Genomic DNA, 25,475 nt, shown 5'->3' on the forward strand with positions numbered 1-25,475 from the left:
GCCCCATGACGATCATGGGTCAGGCATGTGAGAACCATCTGTCAGGTGTGTCCCGACAGAAAAAAGGTTGAGAACCACTGCTCTAAGTCAACTTAATTAATAGCTGGTAATCGACTTCTCCTCCAGGAACTTATCCAATCCTTTTTTAAACACAGCTACACTAACTGCTCTAACTACATCGCCTGGCAACAAATTCCAGAATTTAATTGTGCGTTGAGTGAAAAAGAACTTTCTCCGATTAGTTTTAAATGTGCCACATGCTAACTTCAAGGAGTGCACCCTAGTCTTTCTATTATCCGAAAGAGTAAATAACTGATTCACATTAACCCGTTCTAGACCTCTCATGATTTTAAACACCTCTATCATATCCCCCCCTCAGCCATCTCTTCTCCAAGCTGAAAAGTCCTAACCTCTTTAGTCTTTCCTCATAGGGGAGCTGTTCCATTCCCATTATCATTTTGGTCGCCCTTCTCTGTACCTTCTCCATCGCAGCTATATCTTTTTTGATATGTTCTTATGTGCTCTTTCAAGTTCTGTACGAAAATAACCAAAAAACATTAAACTAGTCTATAAGAAGCACATTGCCTCAAAAAGCCCAAATATTGCACAAAACTAAGCATTCTCTTAATAATGAATAAAGAATATAAATGGAATTTTTAATGGACAGCATAGGTTGATGAACTAATCTTTGTTAAATGTCAAAGAACACTTGAAAGGGTTCCTAACCTTTTGTTGTTAGCTTTTTACTAGTCGTGAATCCTGTGTTTATTGCACGTTAATTAAAAAAGCATGTAGGAAGCGCTGCTCCTTCTCTGGTGAGCTGAATGGCCTATTATTAACTTTCTGCATGGCACATTATAGCCAGAAGTTCTTACTCAAAAGGAATCACAAAAGTAAATTACATGATTATCAAACTACTCTTACAAAATGGGCTCTATCTGAAGAAACCTAAGCTCCACCAACTTGTATTATTCCTAATTCATGAATTAAAGATATAGGTTTTATGTTATGATTTGTGGGTATGTGGGCCCTTGGCCTGAGGTGCAAGTTATTACTGCCTGTAGGGAGGAGCCCCATAGGTCTGCACCGTCGGGAGGAGAGGTCAGAGACAGCAGAGAGCTCTGGGTGAGGCAATGGAGAGGTCCTGCAGTACCAGGAGAGGACCCCCGTGAGAGTAGACTGGAGGCAGTACCTGAGCAGGGACCCCGAGGGAAGGAATGCCAGACAGACCGCAGAGTGGGGGGGCATGAGGCTTGGGCAATCAGGAGAAGCTCCGGAGGGCAACCCCGAGGGAGGAGCTGCACAGCATAGGATGATGAGGAAATGTCGTAGGCCAGCACACAGGACAGGGAAGCCCGAACTGAGACTCTAGTGATAACGTAGCACCGCCCTGAGGAGCGGGGAAGTGTAGGCAGTCTCAATGTAGTCCGTGGACGCCGAGGAGCGGGGAGGCACGCAGGTCCGGATGGAGCCGGAGGGAGCAACCCCGAGGAGTGGGGAGGCTTCAGTACTCGGTGTAACACAAATAGTGTGGTCCCGAGGAGCAGGAGACGCAACCAGTCCTTGTTCAGAAAGTGGACACAACCCCGAGGAGCGGGGAAGTCCCTAGTAGAACTCACAAGTAGTTGAGGTGTCCCAGAGGTCGTCCTGAAGAACAGGAAGCAATACTGGTTGGAATCCAAGAGACGCAGAGCCAGCCCGAGGAGCAGGGTAGGCAAGGGGTGCGAGACCCCAGGGCATACACTGACCCCCGAGGAGTGGGTACCAGACAGGGTTCAAGTCCAGAGCAAGCGTAGATCCAGGAATACGTAGTAGTAGTCGAAGACGTATGGAACCTGTTGCCAAGTCGGCTAGCTGAGGCCGAAAGTAGAGATTATATACGCCGGTCTGATGATGTCATCAACCGGAGACGCCCCCGAGGTTCCCACCAAGGAGACTTGAAGAGAGGGCCCGGTGGCGCACGCCACACCTAGGAAGGCCCAAAGTGGAAGAAGATGGTGACGGTGTCCAGGCAGCCATGAGGAGTCCCAGGGAACGTGGCGGTGAAAGCTGGCCCGAGCCGCGAGCAGCCCCAGGGAGGGCAGGAGAGCAGTGCAGGAAGTAAGTACACACGGTCGCAGCCATCTGCGACCGAGAGTCATAACATTTTGTTTGCCCTGCAGTCTTCATTTTACATAGCCCAAGTTGTCACCTGTGTTAACAGGCAGTTCACTTTGTCATATTTAACTTATTTTTATTATCTATTTATTTTTTGATCTGGCAATTTTCCTCCTGTTCCAATGGACTTCCAGCTCAATCAGAGATGGCCTCTTTTCAATCAGAGATGAGCCTTCATTAGCAATGATCTGGGGCTTTTCCCCCCTAATTTTATATCCCTGCCCCAATTCAGCCCAGCTTTTGCAGCAATAATCCTAGGACAGGGCTACAAACCACAGCTTTCTCTGGGAGCCAACAATAGGACTAACTGGGGTTTTTGTTTTTTTAATCTGGCTAATCCGGCTGTTAGCACAAGTTCAAAACCATCAATATAAAAATCAGTACTTAGTGCATCTGCCTGGGTCTGATTCCAAACACTCTCACTGCCACTGGCTTTATCCTGTTATGTTTATTGGTGTTTGGGTGGATCCTTGGACACTGTGGCAGCTGACCACGCCCATGGGGGGCAGTCCCGTGAGGGACCACGGTGTCAGGCTAGACTCTGGACACACAAACACAGATTGAATCTTTATTTAAACAGTTTTGGAAACCACCAGAGGTGGCAGTAGTGAGTAGTAGATGTTGAGTCCGGCTGGGCAAATATCCCACAGGATGCTGGAACAGTGGCTCCTCTGCTTGGCTGTGCTGTAGTGGAAAGAGACTGAGAGTTATGAGTACTCAGTGAGAAATATACAGAGTCCCAGGTAGAATAGGTGAAGCTTGGAGACAGGGAGAGCAGGCCCTCGAGGAGCGAGTACCTGATCCCTTAGAGGAGGGAGACTCAGTGGTATTGTACTCACACAGCGGTTCCACTAGACGAGAGGTCTGGCACTGGAGCAGAGGGCAGGCCCTTGAGGAGCGAGTACCTGGTTCCAGGGAAGCAGTACTGTGGAATAGATGGTAGTTGTACTTACAGATGGATACTGTTAGTGAAGTCTTCCAAGTAGAGAAGGTTGTAGATGCAGGCAGTGACTCAGGGAACATGGGGCCTCGAGGAGCGAGTACCAGTTCCTGATAGCACCTGAAAGAAGCAGAAGAGGCCCCCGAGGAGCGGGTACCCCGTTAGCAGTAAGAATTCCAGAGAACGCTGGAGTGGCAGAGTAGCTTCGGTACGGAGAGCAAATCCCATCCGTAGTAATCCAAGTTGTTGCTTACTCGATTAGCTAGCAAAATAGATAGGCTTAAATATCTGGGCAGCATGACGTCATCTCAGGGGGACGCCCCTGAGGTTCGCGCCAATGAGGAAATAAAGATGAGGGCGGCGTGTGCGCGCGCGCCCTATGGTACCTTGGAGGAGCATGGTGGGAAGCAGCACCAAAGCAGGTCCTGGGACACCGGAGAGGTCGGCAGACAGACGCCGCAGCAGCCAGTAGTCCGAGGTGAGCGGCAGGAGCCGCAAGAAGAGTAAGGTAGGCGGGGCAAAGCCGTCGCAGACCGACGGTCGCAACATATCCCCTTTGTTCCCACCCAATACTAGCACCTTCTTCTCTCACCTCTCTTTTTCCTGCAACTTGGCCCAGCCCATCTGGTTCAGAAAGGAAGCACTGCGAGGAGAAGACATTGAGTGCCCATAGAAATAATAAGCGCATGTGCACTCTCTACTACTATCCCCACTATGCCATTATTGCTAGAAGAGTCTGCAGGAAGGAGTCTAGAGGTATAAACTGTTAGGATCCTGCCTGTTATGCAGACTCTCAACCACCAGAAGTCCCCATGGAGCTACATTTATTCTCACGCCAGTCAGTTTCCATGATCCCATGAATCAGCAGGGCTCAGACTACTTAACCCTGCCTCGTGTACAGCCCAGTGCCTTGTCATTAAGTCTCCTCGCTCTTTGCTTGGCCTTGTCCTGCCTTGTACTCCTCTTTGGTCTCCAGCCTTCTAGCCTTGCCTTGTGGCCTTTCTAGCCTTCTGCTTAACCTTGTCTTGTGGCCTCTTAGGCCTTCTGCTTAGTCTTGCCTTGCGGCCTGTTATCTAGCCTGCTGTCTTTGGGCATCTGTGTTCTTTGCTCTGTTGGTCTATTCCTGTCCTTGTCTGTCTTGTCTGGTAGTGTCTCTATATCAGCCCTTGTCTCTGACACTAGTTTTGTTTCAGCCTCCAGTCCTGCACAGCTCCAGTCTCCAATTCTGCTCAGCCTCAGTCTCCAGACCTGCTCAGCCTGCACCTCAACTAGTCACAGCTTAAGTTCTGCCGGCGGCAATCAGAACCCAAGGGCTTAACCTGCGGGGGAGGTGGCAGGTACAGGTAGAAGATCTGCTCTGTCTTGCCTTGAAGTCCTGGACTGCTCCCATGGAGGTCCACCAGCCCTATCTTGCCCTCAGCCGTAATATAAACAAGGAGGTATGGAGTGAGATTTGGGGTTGGCAGGAATGTGGTGTGTGTAAAACTGGGAGATGACGGGATATGAGAGAAGATGTGTGAAACCAGGAGCTGGAGATGTGATAACAGGCTGGATGTTGGGAGTTATAACAGAAATTACATTTAAAGTATGTAGTCATTTAATTTCACTTTTTACATTGCATCTTGCATTATTATACATTCATAATCCATATCTAATTTTTAAAAATGTACAAATAACTTCTCTTTTTATTATAGTTAATTCTATCAAGAAGGTTTAGGCACAAGAGAAAATTGGATTCAGTTTGCCGAGGGCCCTGACTTTTACTGTCTGGGAAATTGATAAGCTTGAGGGTAACCTGCACAGTGCAGCAGATACTGGCATATGCTTGATGGGCAGACTTGGTGGATCATTTGGTCCTTTTCTGCCATCATTTCTATGTTCTTCTCCTATTCTATGTCTATGGGAAAAAGATGCTTACTGACTCAGGCCTACAAAGCTTGTTTGAAATACACTTCTTGGAGGGATCCCCTCGAAGGAGCTTCATAAAGAGTACATCCCATGTGCATAACCCTTACAAAAGCAACTACTGGCAGATTGCAGCCAGATATTCTCCATTCTATTGTTTAATATCATGCAAACTCCAGTGCCCTCTGCTCTCAAATTTAACTGCTTATTAAAAAAGCCACAGGAGCTATCTTTAACAGAACATTCTAAGGGCTTTCATTAATTCATATCCAGTCAACCACAGATTTTCCCACACACTTGCCCAACGAAAGTCAGAAAAGTTACTGCTTGCTTGACTGAATCTGAATATGATCAGAAAGATGTAAGATCAGCAATATCAAGTTCCTCACTTGGGGGCCTAAAGATGAAAAACTAAAGTCTATCCAGCAGGGACTGGAGAAAAAACTCATTACTACTTACACCAAAAGAACTCTGCACCTCAGCAACTCAATTTAAAGACCTTCATTTTCACACTAAGTTCATCTATTATGTGTGAAAACTGATGATGCCCAACACATGCTGATGAATGAAATACAAATTGAAATGATTTACGTATATTAAAATACTAGGCTGAAACTTTCTTTCTCTACTAATTTCATGGAACTAGGTTACACACATCTCATGTTGCAAAAGCAAGTTCAATTTACACCGCAAGCAGCTCAGCGCCTCATGTTCTTGCTGTAGGACTTTTTTTTTTTTTTTTTTAACAATACATGAAAATAAAAGCCGAGTAATTCTTTACAGGGAACTTGTTCTCAAAGAGCTTTACAACACCTATCAAGCTTAAAATGCTTATCAGTCATGGAATAGCCCAGAAGGCTATTATAGAGAAATGATGTGTTTGCCAGTCAAATAAACAATGCTAAGCCATTTACACTATTCACATTGGAGGTACTTTTCAAAGGAGTTACGCGCGTAAATGTGACATACTATCATAGTAATTTTCAAAAGCCATTTACTCAAGTAAAGTGCACTTACGCGAGTAAATCCTTTGGGCAATTCAATGGCATATATTACAGCAATTTTCAAAAGCCCGCTTATTCAAGTAAAGTGCCTTTACTCTAGTAAAATCCAGTTTTTCTCAAGTAAATGCCTTTATAAATGAGACACTTAAGTAACTACCTGATACATTGAGGGTTTTTTTGACCTGGCAGTTTTTCTCCTGCTGCTTTGGGCTTCCACTTCAGTCTGAACCAGGGTTGACATCTGATACCATGAACCTTCATTTGCAACTACCCATGAATTTTTTCTCCCATTTTATATTCCTTCCTGTCTTACTTTAGTTCAGTCATTGCTGTGATAGTTCCTGGCTGGGGATATGCAAAAGGGCTTCTTCCAAAAATCTGCATGCATCGGCCCTAAACCACTACGTGTTGCCTGCAGGATGGTCATGACTCGTTCCACCCAAGAGCTGTGACCCCAGGGGTTGTGAATGTTGCTTTGCAATATCCAGAGCACTGGTCAACCCAGGGAGTGGAAGACCCAAGCTGAGAAGTTAACATAAGTCCTTTTGCATAGCACTGCACAGCTCTGTCACTGAGCCACTAGGTCATCCCATAGATCAGTGGTTCTCAACCTTTTTTCTGTTGGGACACACCTGGCAGATAAAGCTTGCAGGCGTAACACACTGAACACTTGACCATCACAGGGCTAAATGTAAACATATACTCTACATCCACAGGAGCCTGCCCTCACCCCCCAAGTTCCACAAACAATGGATGCAGAGCAGAACTAGGAAATTTCAAATGCAACTCGCTATATAAAAAAGATATTCAGATTCTAATGCTATCTCAGTAACAGAAACACAAACTCCCTTACTACCAGGCACATTGTAAAATACAAAACCTGAGAAAAAAAAAACACGCAGCACTTGTGTAGCATACCTTCCATACCATTGAAACACTAATTCCAAGAACTCAAATAGCAATAGCCCTTCCTATGAAAAGGCAGCAGTGCAGCACCAATGCATGTCCTATTGAGAATGAGAAATGCAATAAAAAAGATTCTTGCAAATCCCTACCTACTAGTAAAATACCTCATCTCAGTCACACATACAGATCCGCCTTCACCAAATACAGAATAAAAGACCACAAATTCCAAATGTGGAGACAAAAACTGGAATGAAACCTCAAAAAGCTGCTCTGCATGCAGTGCAAAACTGGAGAGCGATAAACAGAAATACATATTCTCCTACACTAAGCAAGGTACAAAGATAGAAGAAATGCACATTCCCAAAACTGACATATGACTCTTGCACCTCGCCACTCCCCTTCCATGTCTCCATCATCCTTCACTTTTCCCAATTGCTCTCTTTCAAGCATCCACTCACACTCATATCCCTGCCCAGCATTCCTGACTCCCCACATCCTCTTCCCTGTGCTCCCTTTCTCCCCTGCTTGATTCTCCCTACCCCCTTCATCTCATCTCCCTGCCTGCTACCCCGACCCCGTTTCCCATCTCTTCCTGCTCAGCAGCTCCCACACTCCCTCTCCGTTCCACCTTTATCTTTCTAGCATCCCCAACTTCCTTTCCTTCACCCTCCACAGGGTGAAGAGATCAGCAGCAGCATCACTCCCAGACTCAGCAGGGGAAGATAGTGTGTCTGTCCCATCAGACCCAGAATAGCAGGAGTTGGCAATGTCTGTCTTGATCTGGGATAAGGAGGAAACAGCCTCCCACTGGACCAGAAAGAAGAGAAGGAAGTGAGAGCAGCCTCCCATCAGGCCCAATGTAAGAGACGTCAACCAACTTCCACCCGGGCTGATAAGAAGGCAGCCATCTGCTGGCTCTGCCCACACCTCCCAAGGTCTCGCAACACACCAGTGTGTCCTGACACACCTGTTGAAAACCACTGCCGTAGAAAGCGATTCTAATGCAGTGTCTTTTTAAATGCTTATATGATTACCACCATGAGCTTAATTTATTAAGGCTTTTCTCCCACACAGGTAGTTATAGTCTTGCTTTTCTTAGAGAATGAATAGGGAAATCAGAATAAATACCAGATTGTAATGGGGTAAAACCCTGGACTGGATCAACCTGTCCAGAAAGGGTTGCCAGCTGGCTCCAGATTAATTTTAAGTGTTGTATCCTTGTTATTTGTTTTTTGTTAAGGTTTGTTTATTTGAAGTTGCTCTGCCAGTTAATTCTGGTCGTACAGCCATCTGCTAATTCAGAAGAGTACTTAAATAGTGCCCAATTAGCTATTGAGCACATAGCCAGTCTACCAAAATGTTACTTTCTGAATCACAATGCATGCTTTCAATCATATAAAATATTCCCTGAATGCTATATGGGAGTCTGCCATCCACATTCTCACCATCTTGAGGTTTGAACTGCTCAGTATGGACCTGCCCATTCCACAAAATTCAAACTTCGAGTCGGCTGTAGATGTAGACCCCTATGCAGTTTCCACGGAACACTGGTCACGGATTACTGCCAAATGCTAGCAACATGCATGAAATCCTTTTTCTGACTTCAACAGGAGACACTTAGTGCTGTACAACATTCTTCTTTGTTATTTCATTCCAAATATAGAAGTGGTACCTGCACAATAAAATTTCTTTTTCTTTATCCAATTTCTCCATTGAGTCCTATGGAGTCTGGCCATGTAAACAGCTTTTGAGCATATTGAAATAAGGCAGTGTGGTGGTAAATATAGTAAAGTTGTTAGCTCTGTGGACCCTTGGGCTGGCACGAGTATTGATAACACCACTGAGGGATGGCCCCCAGGAGACCTCGTAGCCAGGGGGCGGTTCAGATCCAGGAGACCCAACAGGAGCTTCACCTAAACCATCTCCGTTCCCTTCAGGTTGAGCCCTTAGGTGCCAGGGCCGGCAGGACTTAGGCAGGGGTCTCCCAGTGCAGGGCGAACCAGCAGAGAAGGTCTGGGTCGAGGCAGTCTGAAGACAGAAGTAACATGGGCGGTCCCGAAGTCAGGGCAGGCAGAGAGCAGGCTGAATGCGGAACCAGGCCAAGGGTCAGGCAGGCAGCAGACTCAGAGAAGCCAGGAACAAACCAAAGGTCAGGACGGGCAGCAGACAAGGAGAAACCAGGAAGCCAAGCCAAATTCAAAACCGAGAAGATGAGCAAGGGGCAGAGAAACAACAGGCAGAGAACAGGCAGTAGCTAGGGAACAGACAGGAACTTGGGAACAAACAGAAACGCACCAACACACACTCAGAGAGTAGGACCTGTTGCCAAGGCCCTGAGTGAAGGCAGGGTCTGGCCTTAAATAGTCCCAGACTTGATGAGGTCATCAGTAAGGGCCATGGACTTCAGGTCCCATTCCCCTGCTGGTGGCCCTTTAAGATGCCAGGCTGTCCCGCGCTCGCGCCGGATAGGGGGAAGGGCAGAGAGAGCTGAGGGCGGCCCGCACAAGGGCCGCGCAGCACACCAAACGTCAGTCCCCAGACTGGGACACAGGGCACCCGCCTCGCAGGACCCGGGGAGAGTGCAGCGGTCCGATGGGGCAACTCACGGGCCGCCGAACCCAACAAAAGTATTTTTAGCTTCTTGCCCTTTGCCCCATCATGTGTCACAATGCTGGCTGCTAGGCAGCCTCCCTGCCAGCAAAGGTCCTCATGAAGCCACCTTCTCTCCTGTGCTAGCTAACTCCTTAATGCTCCCATGATACATCAGGGCCTGCCCTATTTATCCTTGTCTCTCTCACAAATTGGTGTCTCTTCATCAAGACACCTCAGCTCTTTGCACTGGCCCACCTTGCCTTGCTTTCCTTCTCTGTGGCCCCTATGGCCTTCTGCCTTGCCCTGTCTCCTTGGCCTTCTTCCTTCTCCTGTGGGCCCCTGTGGCCTTCTGCCTTGCCCTGTGGCCCCTGTGTGACCTTTTGCCTTGCTTGTGGCCTTTGTGGCTTTCTGCCTTGCTTTGCAGCCTCCATGGACTTCTTGCCCAGCCTTGTGGCCTACAGGCCTATTAGCCTCATCTGCTTTGCTTTATGGCCTCTTTAGGCCTCTTTGTTTCTCCCTTGTCTTGCTTTATATGACCTTGCTTTATGTTTGTTTCCTGTTAGCCTGTTCCTTGTCCTGTTCTCGTGACCCTGTCCAGGCCTAGTCTTGTCTCCTGCTCTTAGGAAATGTTTCTTTACAGAGAGAAGGTGGTGGAAGTGTGGAACAGCCTCCCAGTGGAAGTGGTGGAGACAAAAACTATCTGAATTCAAGAAAGCATGGGTTAAATATAGAGGATCTCTAAGGAAGTGATGAAAATTATAATGCTAAATTAATTGGATGGATGGGCAGACTGGCTGCGCCATTCATTCTTTATCTGCTGTCATGTTTCTATGTCCTTGTCTTGTCTTGTCCTGCCCATTTCTCCCTGTGGTCCCTGCTCCCTGTGGGCCTTCGGTTCCAGCTTGTGTCTCCTTCATCTGCTTTGCCTTCAGTTCCCTCATCTGTCTCCAGTTCCAGTCCCCATCTCTGGCCTGAGGCCTTGCCTCCTATTCCAGTTCCTGTTTCCAGTCGAAGGCCTTGCCTCCTGTTTCATCTCTTGTCTCCTGTGCCAGTCCCTTGTTCCTGCCTAGTTTCCTTGTGCTGTCTCGCTTTGCCTTTCCTATCAGAACTACTAGGTCTGATCTAGTTGTTGACTTGGACTGTCTCTAACCTTGACTCGCTTGTTCACTGTCTGCCCTGTCCTCCTGCTTGGACCTTGACCTTGTTCGCTAGCTGACCTGACCTTCTACGTGGACCCTGACTTCATCTGAACGCTGCTTGCCTAGACCCCTGCTGGAAAGCCTTGACAGCCACCAGATCCTGCAGGCTCAACCCAATGGGGGGAGGTAGCTGGTCAGGCAGAAGACCCTGTCTGTCTTTGCCCTAGAGTCTGGCCCTGCTCCTGCTAGGGAAATCCCCCATCCAGCTGATTCCCCACACCATGACATAATGCTTGGAACAAGCTCTCTGTCCAATTTCAAATGTTAGTGATCAGTAGAGCGACTGCATAGCTACAAAGACATATCGCAGCTTATCCATAATATAATGAAGCCAAAATCTTACAAATACAATTCAGAGTGGGAACTGATTTAAAATCTTTAATTCACTTTTTCAGAGCTACATGGGGTTCTAAGCTGTGAACTATTAACATAGGCACCAAAAGCATTCAAATCCTAAGTTTCCACCTGCTTCTGTGAGCTTCCAGTTCAAATGGAACCATGGGTGGAATTATCGCCTTGATCCTTCAATTACAAATACCCACGGATTTTTTCCCCATTTTATAGCCCCTCCCAATTCACCCAACACATCCATTGGAGCAACAGTCCTAGGCAGTGACATCACCATGCGATTCAGCACCCCGAGCAGTCTTGGGGTGGGTGGAGGGGAGGGAAATGTACAGCCAGCCATGGGGTGGTGAGACCTCCTCAGCTGACCTGCTAGGACCACCTCTAATGATACAGCCATGTAAGGGTTCAGGAGAGCTCCTGCCACTTTGGCAGTGGTATGGAACACTGGCAGCCTGCCTCCTGATAAGGCACATTAATGCCCCCTGGACCTGGTGTCTCATGCATTAAGTACTGGAATATTTACCATTCAATGCTCTGATATTTTCTTTTACATTCGTTTAGAATTGAAAGTAATAACTCACATCAACTTAATTAACTTAGGGTTGCCAACCGACTCCAGACTTTCAGGACAGGTTGAGCCAGTCCTGGTTTTATCCCACTGCCTGATAAACTTTTTAGTTCTGGTGCCCAATTGATTTTCCAAATAAAATCAAGACTATAATTCCATGCAGGCTATAAGGTAAAACCAGGACTGGCTCAACCTGTCCTGAAATCTGGAACCTATTGGCAACCCTAAATGAACTATAATATTGCGTATTATTCTAGTGATGATTGGTGGTAACCAGAAGTTATTGTTCCTTATCGGTCCATTTTTTTCAGTCCTAATGACACAGTTTGCAAATTAAAAAAATGCAAAACACAAATAAATGCACAGCACAGTTAATAAAACCCCATCAGTAACAACTGGAAACTTACTCAGCATAATATTGATACACACAATAAAATATGACAGCCATAAAATTTAAGTAAACTGAGGAGTGATTTACAGCAGTGGGCTACAAACCACAGAAGCCAGGATTCAAATACCACTGCGGGACCTTAGACAAGTCACGCTACCCTCACTTACCTCAGATACAAACTTAGGGTCTCATTCACTAAGCATTTTTCCCACAGACCCACAATGGGAGAAAAGCCTTAGTAAATCAGGCCATTAGATTATAAGCACTCTGGGCATAAGGAAATACCTACAGTACCTCAGTGTAATCCACTGTGAAATGCCTGAAATAAATAAGTAAACTTCATGGAGTTATTTGCAAATTTTTCTTTCAGGTAAGTGACATGAAATAACTCTTGGATAAAATAATTACTTTTTACTTCATATTTACAAATGTAGTGTTATTACTGGTGAAAATATTTTCCTTTTATAACCAAACATCATAATTGTTATGCTGTGCCTAACAGCAGATATTTATGCTCTTCAGTCAAAGGTTACACTGCAGTGATTGCTACTTGAGCTACTGTCCTGGCTGCTGTCTGTCACTAGGATTACTTTCAACAGATTCAACTTATTAGCAAATAAACTATTCACTTAATAAGTATGGCTCCACTGATTTTCTATCTACTGCTTCAAGCTGAGTTCAGAGAATGACTGACATCACAGCTGCTCTGGTTCACTGTTTTAGTGCAGCCAACAATGTAAGTTTTCATGATTTAAAATAAACTGAAGCAAACAAAAGAAACAAACAAAAATATAAATAAAGTAACAAGTCAATTCCAAATAAATGGTAACAAGCCAATTCCAACTTAAGAAGAATTTGTTTAAATGCGTTATTTTAATAAGAAATGTACACTCTAGCAAGGGGAAGCTTGAGCTTCTGAACACGGCAGCATCAGCCTGCTCATGCTGCTTTTAACATGGTTATACTGTCACATTCTTCCATCTCATTGATTTAATATATCAGGATTAAAAACCCAATATACCTTTTTATGTGAGGGAAGTTTAATCCTCCTGTTTTAGTAATAGCCATAATAATATGTCCCCAATGTGGTTGCGTAGCGGGATGTTGACACCCATAAGAACATAAGAAATTGCCATGCTGGGTCAGACCAAGGGTCCATCAAGCCCAGCATCCTGTTTCCAACAGAGGCCAAAACCAGGCCACAAGAACCTGGCAATTACCCAAACACTAAGAAGAACCCATGCTACTGATGCAATTAATAGCAGTGGCTATTCCCTAAGTATAATTGATTAATAGCCATTAATGGACTTCTCCTCCAAGAACTTATCCAAATCTTTTTTGAACCCAGCTACACTAACTGCACTAACCACATCCTCTGGCAACAAATTCCAGAGCTTTATTGTGCATTGAGTGAAAAAGAATTTTCTCCGATTAGTCTTAAATGTGTTACTTGCTAACTTCATGGAATGGCCCCTAGTCCTTCTATTATTCGAAAGTGTAAATAACCGAGTCACATCTACTCGTTCATGACCTCTCATGATCTTAAAGACCTCTATCATATCCTCCCTCAGCTGTCTCTTCTGCAAGCTGAACAGCCCTAACCTCTTCAGCCTTTCCTCATAGGGGAGCTGTTCCATCCCCTTTATCATTTTGGTTGCCCTTCTCTGTACCTTCTCCATCGCAACTATATCTTTTTTGAGATGCGGCGACCAGAATTGTACACAATATTCAAGGTGTGGTCTCACCATGGAGCGATACAGAGGCATTATGACATTTGCTGTTCTATTAACCATTCCCTTCCTAATAATTCCTAACATTCTATTTGCTTTTTTGACTGCTGCAGCACACTGAGCCGACAATTTTAAAGTATTATCCACTATGATGCCTAGATCTATTTCCTGGGTGGTAGCTCCTAATATGGAACCTAACATCATGTAACTACACCAAGGGTTATTTTTCCCTATATGCAACACCTTGCACTTGTCCACATTAAATTTCATCTGCCATTTGGATGCCCAATCTTCCAGTCTTGCAAGGTCCTCCTGTAATGTATCACAGTCTGCTTGTGAGTTAACTACTCTGAATAATTTTGTATCATCCGCAAATTTGATAACCTCACTCGTATTCCTTTCCAGATCATTTATATATATATTGAAAAGCGCCGGTACAAGTACAGATCCCTGAGGCACTCCACTGTTTACCCTTTTCCACTGAGAAAATTGACCCATATTCAACAGCATTCAAACTTTGTCAAAAGGCCAAGAATGGACTATCCATAGCACAAAATCTTGTGTTTAACTCTTAATCTCAGTCGAGGGGCCAACCAGAACCAGCCTTAAAACCAACAGATAACTCACTTTTCCATGCTAATTAGTACACAGATCCCTAAATTCTTGTGTCCAATTCATTTACATTTAACTCTTTATATCACTTTTTATAGCAGCCTAACAAACTACCAATTCACAAATGTGTTTTCAAACAGAATTAAATCTACATGTTTACATCAATATGCAGGCCCCTGCCTCGTGCGCGGAAGCCCATGACTAACCTGGGGCAGGGCAGGGCTGTTATAGTGGTCCCCCCTCCCCTGGCAGGACCATGGCCAGTAGGGTTCTCCCTTGCCAACGCACTGGTACGATGATGCATCCATGACATGCCGGTTACATCATCGGGAGTGCCGGGCCACCTCCGATGACGTCGGCGGTGGGGGACGCCGGGAGTGGGCTGATGACGTGTAGACCTTTTAAATTCAAGGTCCAGCGCACCATACTTCCTTTTTGCCTGCTCCTTTTCTTCCCCACCCTACCACCCTTGTTTAAAAGACTCATGTATGCTTTTCTAATATTGCATCCTATATTTGGCGTGAGGGTTAATGTGGGTATGGGGTTTTTAGGTATTGGTCTTTTAGCCAGTACCAGATATTAGATTCCACATCTTCATTTACTCATTCAGCTTTGTTTGACAGACAGCATGCAACTGTCAGATAGCGGATAATCTTTTATTGTTTTCTGTCGCAGCAAGGGCGGGTACCCGAGCCAAAGGAAAGCTCTGATGGGTGAAGTTAGTGTTGCATCACAGTAGCGGGCCAGCTGTCAGCTGCCAAGGGAACGCCTCTATGGCAGCATTGGAGGGCATAGCTGCGCCCGGACGGGTGGCCCCCTTGCTTGGTACCAAGGCGGGGGGGCCTGTTTTGAAGATCGCTGCCTTGCTTGGTTGTCACAGTGGGTGCTGAATGACTTGGGGGCACAGCCCCGGCGTCCATGACCACGGCTCGGGTACATGTTTTTATTGTTCTGTTTAATTTTATGCTAATAAAGCTGCAGCCTTTACAGCCAACTATTTGCAGACTTTTTAGTCCTGGGGAATTCTGTGCTACTGCAGAGTGCAGAATTTGCGCAGAATTCTCCCCCTGTGCAGGATTGCCAAATTCTGCGCAGAAAATAGCAAAGGAGACCCCGGCATGCCGCAAACGGAGCGTGTCCCACATGTGCAGCGGGACACGCTCCGTTCGCAGTGAAGATAAAAGGCCCCCATGTGCCGCAAATGGAGTGGGCTCTGCTCGCAGCGAAAATGGAAGGCCCCCATGTGCCGCGAACGGAGGGTACTCCCTCACAGCGAAGATGGAAGGCCCCGGTGAGAGAGAATGTGTGTGTGTGTGTGTGTGAGAGAGAGAGGAGAGGGGGAGGGGAGGGTGAGAGAGAGAGCACAGGAGGTAAGAGAGCGGGAGGGGGATGCTTGAGTGTGGGTTTAAGAAAGAGGGAGCCTATATGAGGGGAGGGAGTGTGGGGGAGGGGAGGGTGAGAGAGAGCAGGAGAGTGTGAGAGAGAGCATGGGAGGTAAGAGAGAGGGGATGCTTGAGTGTGGGTTTCAAAGAGAGGGAGCCTATAAGAGGAGATTGTGAAGGAGTGTGTGTGTGTGTGAGAGAGTGGGAGCTCATGTGTATGAAAAAGGGATTGTGTGTATGTGAGGGTGTTAGCCTGTATGAAGGGACTGTGTATGTGTGAGACAGAGCCTGTGTGAAGGGGTGCATGAGAGAGAGACATAGGTAGCCTGTGTGAGGATGTATATGTGAGAGAGAAAGAGAGCTTGTGTGGTTGTGTATGCAAGAAAGAGGGCCCTCTATGAGGGGATGTATGTGTGTGCGAGAGAGTGAAGGAGCCTGTATGAGGGTGTGTGTATGTGTACTAGAGAGAGGGAGCATGTGTGTGATAGAGGGAGGGACAGAGTGAGCCTGTGTGAGGGACAGCACTGAGAACGGGGGTCAAACTCTGGGACTGGCAACAAAGTGGAAGGGGTTGAGCCTAGAGGTGGAAGAGTTGGGGCCTGAGAGGGCAAATTGGCCAAGGAGAGCAAATGGAAGGGACACTCTTACAGTGAATTTCTAGGGAAATTCAGCTCAAAATATTTAAAATTCTGCATCTTTAAGTAATAACTTTTTTCTGTATTAATTTAAAATGTAATTACTTGACTGTCATGTAAATTGTGTTATTTTGACCAATATAAAGTTTGCAGAATTTTGCAGAATTTTAAGTTTTTGGCACAGAATTTTAAATTTGTTTGCGCAGAATTCCCCCAGGAGTAGCTTTTGGAGTACTGTATCAAGTTTTAATTGGATGTAAGAATGTGTGTGTGTGTGGGGGGGGGGGGGGGGGGGTGATCAAGGTGGGAAGTGCATGTTGTTCCCTGGTCCCAGAGTTAAAGTTCCATGTCCCTTGGAAGGATAATCTAGGGGAAAAAAAACACATCTGGCCCCAATTACACATGTCATTAAACACTGCTAGTTTAATTATCTAACCCTCACATTATACTAACATAAACCAATAACATCCTAATGAAAACCTGGAGTCTCCTACAAACATGAAACAGGTCTCCATACTAATGAGCTAATAAAGACTAATACTGTAAGTAATCCTAATTATAGCAAGCAAACTGGCAGCAAGTTTACTGGTGTTCTCAGTACAGTGCAATACTTTTATTTTTAAAATTGAGAGTTGATTCCTCTGAACCCTATGCATCTATTAGTGAAGAGGAAGAAAAAAGGAAAACACAGCCAAACATCCTGATTACATCCTATCTACAGAAACCATGAGGCAACTCACCTCAACTAGCAGACGCAAACAATACTTCTTGCATTCCTTCCCTGAACCCTCACCTACCACTCTGATTGTAGAAGTAGAAGAAAGGAAAAGAATGGTTTTTTTTAAATGTTAGTTTTATTGTTTACATTTTCATATATTATATATATATATATATATATATATACACACACATACACATTCTATGTATCTAATGAAATACCAAAGTATATGAATACAAAACAGGAAATAATGACAAATGTGTACTTTTTAAAAAACTTTCTACACAGCATACAAGAAAAGAATCTTGCTCAACAAAGAACACTTAACCCTCATATAATTAAAAGGAAAACAGATTAAAAATCTACCTTATAAATGGCCTGTGACCGACGGCCCGCAAATGCGCAGTAGAGCGCAGCTCTACTGCGCATGTGCGGGCAGGATGTCGATCAGAAAAAAAAATGGCGGTGGGGCCGCAGGAGCGGGAGGAGAAGCAGCGGCGCCGCGCGCGCGCGCGGGTGCCGCTGCTTCTCCTCCCCAGATCTGCCGGCAGATCTCGGGGGGGGGTGTCACTCCGCGCCCCCCCCACCGAGATCTGCCGGCAGATCTCGGGGGGGGGTGTCACTCCCGCGCCCCCCCTCCCCGAGATCTGCCGGCAGGAGCGGGAGGAGAAGTAGCGGCACCGCGCGCGCGCGGTGCCGCTACTTCTCCTCCCCAGATCTGCCGGCAGATCTCGGGGGGTCACTGCCGCGCGCGCGGGAGTGACCCCCCCGAGATCTGCCGCAGGAGCGGGAGGAGTTAATGGAGCCGGGTGAGGGTTGCGGGAAGTCGCGCTTACGGCGCCGGGAGGAAATGGAGGTGGGTGAAGGGAGGGAGGGAGGGAGAGGGGGACTGAGTGAGTGGGAGGGAGAGGGGGACTGAGTGAGTGGGAGGGAGGGAGGGTGGAGAGGAGTGGGTGGGGGAGGGGGGTGGTGAAGAGTGAGGGGAGAGAGAATGAGGGGGAGGTGAGAGGCAGAGGGATGTAGCCCGTTTTAACGGGCTTTACGGCTTGTTATAATATAAAGGAGAATCAGATTTCAACTCACTAAGAAAAAAGAAAACTAGGAAGAAATAAGCAGAGATAAAGCTTGATGCAGGATAAGATAAATGACATAACAAAATCAGAGGTAGTAGATGACAATCTATTACACAGTAGCATAGAAAGCTGTAGTAGTTCAAAAAATATATATCTCGTCACTGGCTAATTTATAAGACATTTGCATGGATATTTAAAATAGAAAGAAGCACTAATCTGCAAGACCTTCGGCCTGTACAACAGAAAAGCCTGTCTTTTTTTGAGTCTCAGGATAAATCTTGAAAAACATTAATCTTTGAATCATAAAATAACTTATCTCTATGCCTGAAAAATAAGTGAAAGATTAGATCAGCATCTGATTTCAAAGTAAAGTTAACAATCAAGGATGAAACTTGATTATCCCTTTTTATAAGTAAGGAGAAATCCATGCTATTTAAGGGCTAGATTCATCAAACTATCACATGTGATAGGAAGAGAGGTGGGTTTTATCTATCTATCTATTTATTTATTTAATGTTTTTTATATACCGACGTTTGTTTACACATCACATCGGTTTATATATCAACAGTTGGACAAATGAAAGGAAAATACCGTTCATTGAACAGTTTAAGTAACTATGGGTAAGTAACTACCTTCAGCAGAAAGGAAAAAAAAACTACGGAGTAAACTGAAAATCTTTGAATGGCTCTGTATATTCTGGGGGCTTGCAAACCCAAAATTCCCCTGGCCAAATGGACTGCAACCAAAAAGATTCTTGACTGACACATCCTTGAGAGGCTTGAAGGGCAAGCTAATAAAAACTCAACTCCAAAATTCAGATCAAGATGGAACCCCCTCTGTCCTGGGCATCCAGACATACATCTCTTGGCTCATCCAAATGTCTCACTTACTAACAGATCGATACTCTAAGGCCGCGGCCTGGATCGAACACGCGCCCACCCGCCTGCCGGATCCAACGCGCGTCCACCCGCCCGCCGGCTCCCACCGCCGCCGCCGCGATGACCGCACGCCTGGGGGATTTGGAAAGTGACAGGAAAGTGACAGGTATTTATACATATATATAAACAACTTACGCTGCAATGTTAATATGGAGGTCGTCCATGGTTTTTTTACACTTTACTCCCTTTGGTTTTACCCCCATTTTTTACACTTTATTCCTGTTTTAATTTTCGAACACCACACTAACACCACACTAACACCAAGTAGAGGGTAGCGGTAAACTAACAGGTTAAGGACGCGGCAAAATAGCGGGTTACAAAGCAAATAATCTGAGCGTGCGTCACAGTATTGGAGGGGAATAGCTAATTCCTTCATTATACAGCTAATTCGTTCATTTACATATCATATACATGCTGGGTGCGGAAAGGGTTATGCATCTGTTTTAAGAAGCGCTAAGGATGCATGAAACTGGAGACTGTATCGCTGGATCGCCTTATGTGTCTGAATTGTGCACTCATAGCACGTTACAGATGGGAAATCTTCAACCGCACATTACAGTATTGATCTGTCACTTTGCAAGTCCTACCTACAATGAGAGCGCGAGAGAACAAGAGACTAGCTATAAGGCCCTTATAGTAGTTAGGTATTTATACCTCTACAGGAGGCCCACCTAGTAATTCGAGGTGAGGTTTAGGTAGTAGTGTAGGGGTTAGGGGCCATTTTCACATGCAGAGTGAGAAGTACGAACAGAACAGTTACCTCTTGTGAAGATTTGATGACCTTCGGAGTGAGGAAACTCACACAAAGATGAGATTTGTACAATGTTCTCTCAACCTAGCTTGATGTTGCCCAGGTTGAGAGTCCATCAAGCTAGGTTGAGAGAACACTGTACAGTCTGCGAAGCCATATCGCACAGCTTAACGCCAATGAAAAAGGTGTAGTTATTTCTGGCATTAAAATTGTGCGATATGGCTTCGCAAACTGCAAAGCCAGTCCACTTTGACAGATATCCCATCCCAAAGTCCTCCCCCTTTTCCAAATTAGCATCGCACCATGTGTTATGGTGCTTTTCACATGCGTTAAGGCATTTTTCGCATGCGAAAACACCTTAATGCGTGCGAAAAGGCCATAACATGAGTTGGAAAATAACCCCCTAAGTTAGATATGAACAGCCAAATCTTCTACTCAATATTCAACTTTCCAAAATGGAGGCACATAATAAATCCTATAAATAGGCAGAATAGATTTGAATATTGTTGAAAAATATCCACTGGAATCACTGAAGAGACCTTAGGAAATTAAGAAACCTCCACATTTTCTTACGAACTAAACTTTCCAAATTCTCAACTTTTACCTGCAACAGCTGGTTTTCTTTAATAATCGAACTTCCAAGATCTTCTACTTTCATACAGCTGGCCTCCACTTCTTAAATCCTAGCCTGATATTGTTTATACTGATTTTCATATCTCTTTTACTTTTTAGATCATTTATCTGTCCCACAAACTGGGAAATTTGACTTGATATCTGTTTTCCCATAGTAGAAATAGCCTTCCATACTTCATCCAATGTTACAATTGGGACTTTTTAAGTTCCTCCAGCAGAAATTAAAGTTGGAAGGATACCTGGGAAAATAGCGGTACTCAAATTTTACTGAACTATAGCCTCTTCATTTCCCTGGGTAACAGCATGCACAAGTCCAGAAAAACACTAGGAGCTCCGCTTGCACTCAAACTATATCCAACATCCACGACAAGTGCAAGAATAATTTCAATTCCTGGTCAGGTTTTCTACTGTGACAATTATACTTTTATTTCGGCAACTCCTCAATTTCAGTACATGTGTTTTACAAGCAGACCCCCAACACGGACCCGTGTTTCACCAATCCGGCTGCTTCGGGGGGGGGGATAGTTTTAACAACGGCAATCTGTGTCAGGAACAGCCCAAACTATCCCCCCCCCCCCCCCGAAGCAGCCGGATTGGTGAAACACGGGTCCGTGTTGGGGGTCTGCTTGTAAAACACATGTACTGAAATTGAGGAGTTGCCGAAATAAAAGTATAATTGTCACAGTAGAAAACCTGACCAGGAATTGAAATTATTCTTGCACTTGTCGTAGATGTTGGATAACAGCATGCACAAACATCTCAAATCTTCCAAACCCTCTCAGTGCTGACCCTCCATACTCACTGAGCTGACTTCAGACTGCTTTGTTCCACCCTACGTTTTCTGGTCAGCATCATCCAGCTGGACTGCAGCATCTAAAAGGTCAGAGCCACTAAGCGCTAGCTGCTGGGATATGACACTCTCCTCCGAAATCAAAGACATCTCAAACTCCAGCAACAAGCTAACATTAGGCCTTGCCAGGGAGTTCTCCCCTCTAAGACATCCTGCCACAGGGAGACAAGGGGTAGAAAACTGCATCTTTTCTGTCGCTAGGAAGGAAGTCATTGGACCAACAGCCATTGACAACATGGGGCCTGGTGGAACGATCTGGGTTTTAGCCTTCCTCTTTTGTCCCATATAAGCAGATAAATGGAGAAAAAACCTCTCAGACAGAAAAAAAAAAAAAAGAAAAGAAAAGCCTATGGGAGAGCAACAGGGATCTAACATGTTGCTATCTTATATTCTCTGACATGAGAAAAATTGTACTTTTAACAGTAGCAGTCTTCTCCTGGAGAAAAAAGGATTCTTGCAAACTGTGATACCTTTAACTGGACCAGAATTGTCCAAGCACAGGGGTGTTACTGGGCACGGGCCCACAAGACCCATGTCCCAATTCAATTTGACAGTGGTCCGAATGCCTAGAGAGTGCTGCAAAATAAAATAAAATAAATAAGAAGCCATGGCTTGAGCTGTACTTGCATCACCTCATGAATACCTGCACCATTAAGGGGTGGCAGGTCATAGGAGCAAACCCCTTTTGCCACTCACACCTGCCCCATAGCCTTCAAGTATCTAACAATGCCTCTGTCCAAACATATCACTATGCATGAACTTTCAAGACTAATCTGAAGTGACCCATGTGGTCTTGAAAGCACAGGTGCATCATCAACATCATCTTTGATTAATTCTTAAGATGGTGAAATAAAAAGTACCAAAATCTGCAAAGAACTTGAGAAAAGAACAAAATGCACATTTAGGCTGATGCAATATGAATGCGCTAAAACTGGGCATGCAAACTGGGCGCACACTTCCCTAACGCATGCCCATCCACCTCTCCTGGGTACGCGATGCAGTAGGCAAATGAGCCGTTGCATTAAAAAGGAGGCGCTAGGGGGAAACTGTGCATCCCTAGTGCCTCCCTGACATTAGACGCCCAGGAGAAGTGGCTGTGTGTGGGTTAGGAAAGTGGACACTCAATTTTACGAGTGTCCGTTTTCCTCACCTGTGCACAGCCACGGGTTAGGAAAATGGACGCTTGTAAATTAAAATGTCTGTTTTCCTAACCTGACCGCCGGCAAGACTTTTTTTTTAATTTTTTTTTTTTACCTTACTCCTTTTTTTGGTTCCTCTAACTTAATATTGCCATGATATTTTCTGCTTTTCTGTTAACTTTAGTGGCTCTTCAAGACTTAGCGCCTTTTCCGGGGAAGGCATTAATTTCTGAGAGTAAAAATGTGCATTTTGGGTGCACATCTATTTTTTTACATAAGTGGGTAATAGCTAATAACCTCACCAACATGGATTTACATGTAATAATAGCTATTAGCTACGCGCTGGTTTGGACGCACGCTTTGGAAACGCTAATCCCCTTATTGTATAAGGGGTTATGGATGTGCGTCCAAAATGCACTTCCAACTGTGGGTTAACCAGTGAGCTAGCCTGAGCGCACGGTATTCAATCGGCCTGATTGTTTTCTGATGCTGACCTGCATTAAACACCATTTCAGCATCTAAAATTAAAGGGGTTCTTTCAGTTTTACCCCAGATTTATCTGAAGGGTCAGTGCTTCCATTAGGCAAACTAGGCAGTCACCTAAAGCAGTGCTTCTCAACCCAGTCCTCGGGGCACACCTAGCCAGTCAGGTTTTCAGGATGACCACAATGAATATGCATGAGTTAGATTTGCATACAATAACATGAATTTAAAAATAATATAAAATGAAAAAGTACACTACATTTCAGGTGTTTATTTTGAAGGATGAAAAATATATATTTCCCTGCACGTTGGATCTAACATAACATTAGGAAAACATTTGCAGTAACAGATTGAAAATTAAGATAAAATTAAACTGTATTGTAAAAGTTGCACATTTTGGCTTCCATTTCATCATCCAGATACTATAATCAAGCAAAAATGCCTATTTATTCTCTTGTTATATATCTCTTTTAAGGTTTATAGGAGGCTAAAATAAGAAAATCTGTTTGAACAGGGTACAATTACTTCAGGGCTTGTGTCTTTTCAATCAGTAGTGTCCCTGCAGTGTTTAGAGTGGCAGAGGGGAAGTGGCCTGTGGTTAAACAGAGGAAATACCAAGGAATTTTAATAGAGCAAACAGTCTCTTTACTTCCTACAGGGCATCACTTCAAAGGGAGCCCTGCCCCAGAGCAGACAATGTGTTATAGGGGCCATCAGTCATTCATTAGCATGTCAGGTCTATTCAAAACTTACAAGCAGGCCAAGATAAATCCAATACAAAGCGGATAATGCCTCCAGCAGGTCAGGCAGGAATGCCCATTGGAAATAGAAGGGATATACAAAACCCTGAAAGGCTCCTGAAAGTTGTTCTAACAAATTAAATTTTGAGCACTATAGTGATGTGAAATAATTTAAAAATTGTTTACAGCTAACTTTAAAAATGTGATTTTCCATATTCAGGCCTTTTACCCTAAATAATGCAGTAGGAAAATCCTGTCCAAAATGGGATGCTTAATAAAGTACTCCTGTTAAAATGAAAAACAAACCCAGAAAAGCCTTCTAAATGGATTTCAAAAAAAGCAACCTGAGTCCATAACTTTCTGTCAGATTCCAAAACAATGAAAATAAAGATAAATTGAAAGATATTCCACTCCCATTAATAAATACGCAATATTGCAACCTGCAGTTATGAAGCATTAGTCTAGAACTCTCCATGGAAATGTGTTCAGTTATATAAAGGGACTTTCATTTTAGGTTTTTATTTTATTTTGCCTGGGAATTTCTATTTTGGAATAAAAAAGAAATCAATGGGAAAATTACTTTTCCACTGATTTTTCTCCTGTGTGATATATCAAAATCATTTTTCCACTGACTTTTTTTTGTTATGACATTGAAATTCCCAGGCAAAATAAAATTAAAAATGAAAGTCCTTAGTTATATAACAAAAGACCATAAACAAAACTGCTCGCCTTTTAAATAAGCTAAACAAATTATGACCAACTTTTCGACAAAGTTCTTCATTTGAAGAGTTCTGAACCCAAAACACAAAAGTATGTCTTTAATTAAAATAAAGACAAATACAGCTTGTCCTGCTGTATTAAGCATTTTCCCAAGGGGGAGAAACTCCACAGGGACCTGTTCACTAAAGGTTTTCTCCCATTTTATATCTATGATGAAAATGCTTAGCAAACAGGACCCTAGTACGTATAACCCTTAAGGAAGAAATTTTGAGATGCGAGGGAAGTCCTTTCTTGGTGTGTGATTACTTCACACCGGCTGTGGGACTTCAGTCCCTCCTTCGCCGGGGCTATAGTAGACACAATAACAAGGAGAAAGGAACACTGCAGGATCCCAGAAACTGCAGGCGATGTCTCCTCTAAAAGTGTCAGAAAAATCCCTAGAAAAACACACCTGTCCTTTAACGTAAAATCTGCATCGCATCAAAACGCTTTGTGCTGAAAGAAGATTTAATAAAATAGGCAATAAGAAAGGGGGAAGGCGTAGGGGTATGCAGAACGAATTCTCCTAGGCAGTTCCAGCAGGCAAACTTCTGCATCCCAGCAGCAAGCACTTGGCGAATTCAAAGTCACTTTTAACAATCCGCATTCCAGAACAGAAGGGAATAAAAGAAAACAAATACGAAATCACTTACCTTCGATTCACAAACGTCTGCTGCGCCTTTCCTTGCCCCTCCAGCCTCAACAGACACTTGGTAACAATTTAACAAGAGACTTAAAGTCAAAAAGAAGGAGCAAAGTTTCAGCCAAGGTGCCATGGTCCCCCAGCGAACGCAGACCTTGTGCAAGGCAGGCGAAAGAGCGTGCGTGTGCAGCTCGCGCTCCGCCCCCTCTTCGGCACCCCGGTCCAGAGAAGGAGGAGCGAGAAGCGGCAATAGCAGTATCAGCTCGCGCCGCAAAACCGGATCACTCCCGCCCCTTTCCCCGTAGCGCGTGCACTACAGTGGGGCCGGACATTCCTTCGCGCCTCGAAAGCAGACGTGTGAAAGAAAACTGAAGAAATA

At 44.7% G+C, this 25,475-nt stretch overlaps 1 protein-coding gene across 1 annotated transcript in view; it reads right to left on the bottom strand.

Annotated features, from left to right (window-relative positions):
• IL17RD (interleukin 17 receptor D) overlaps positions 1 to 25,250 on the bottom strand; it is a 193,604-nt gene extending 168,354 nt beyond the window's left edge. The window contains exon 1 of the mRNA XM_029600923.1: positions 25,107 to 25,250. Coding sequence (XP_029456783.1) covers positions 25,107 to 25,229 — 123 coding nt within the window. The 5' untranslated portion in view covers positions 25,230 to 25,250. The remainder of the gene's footprint in view (positions 1 to 25,106) is intronic.
• Positions 25,251 to 25,475: the final 225 nt, after the last annotated feature.

Source organism: Rhinatrema bivittatum, chromosome 4, assembly GCF_901001135.1.
Source record: "Rhinatrema bivittatum chromosome 4, aRhiBiv1.1, whole genome shotgun sequence".
Classification (NCBI taxonomy): Eukaryota; Metazoa; Chordata; class Amphibia; order Gymnophiona; family Rhinatrematidae; genus Rhinatrema; species Rhinatrema bivittatum.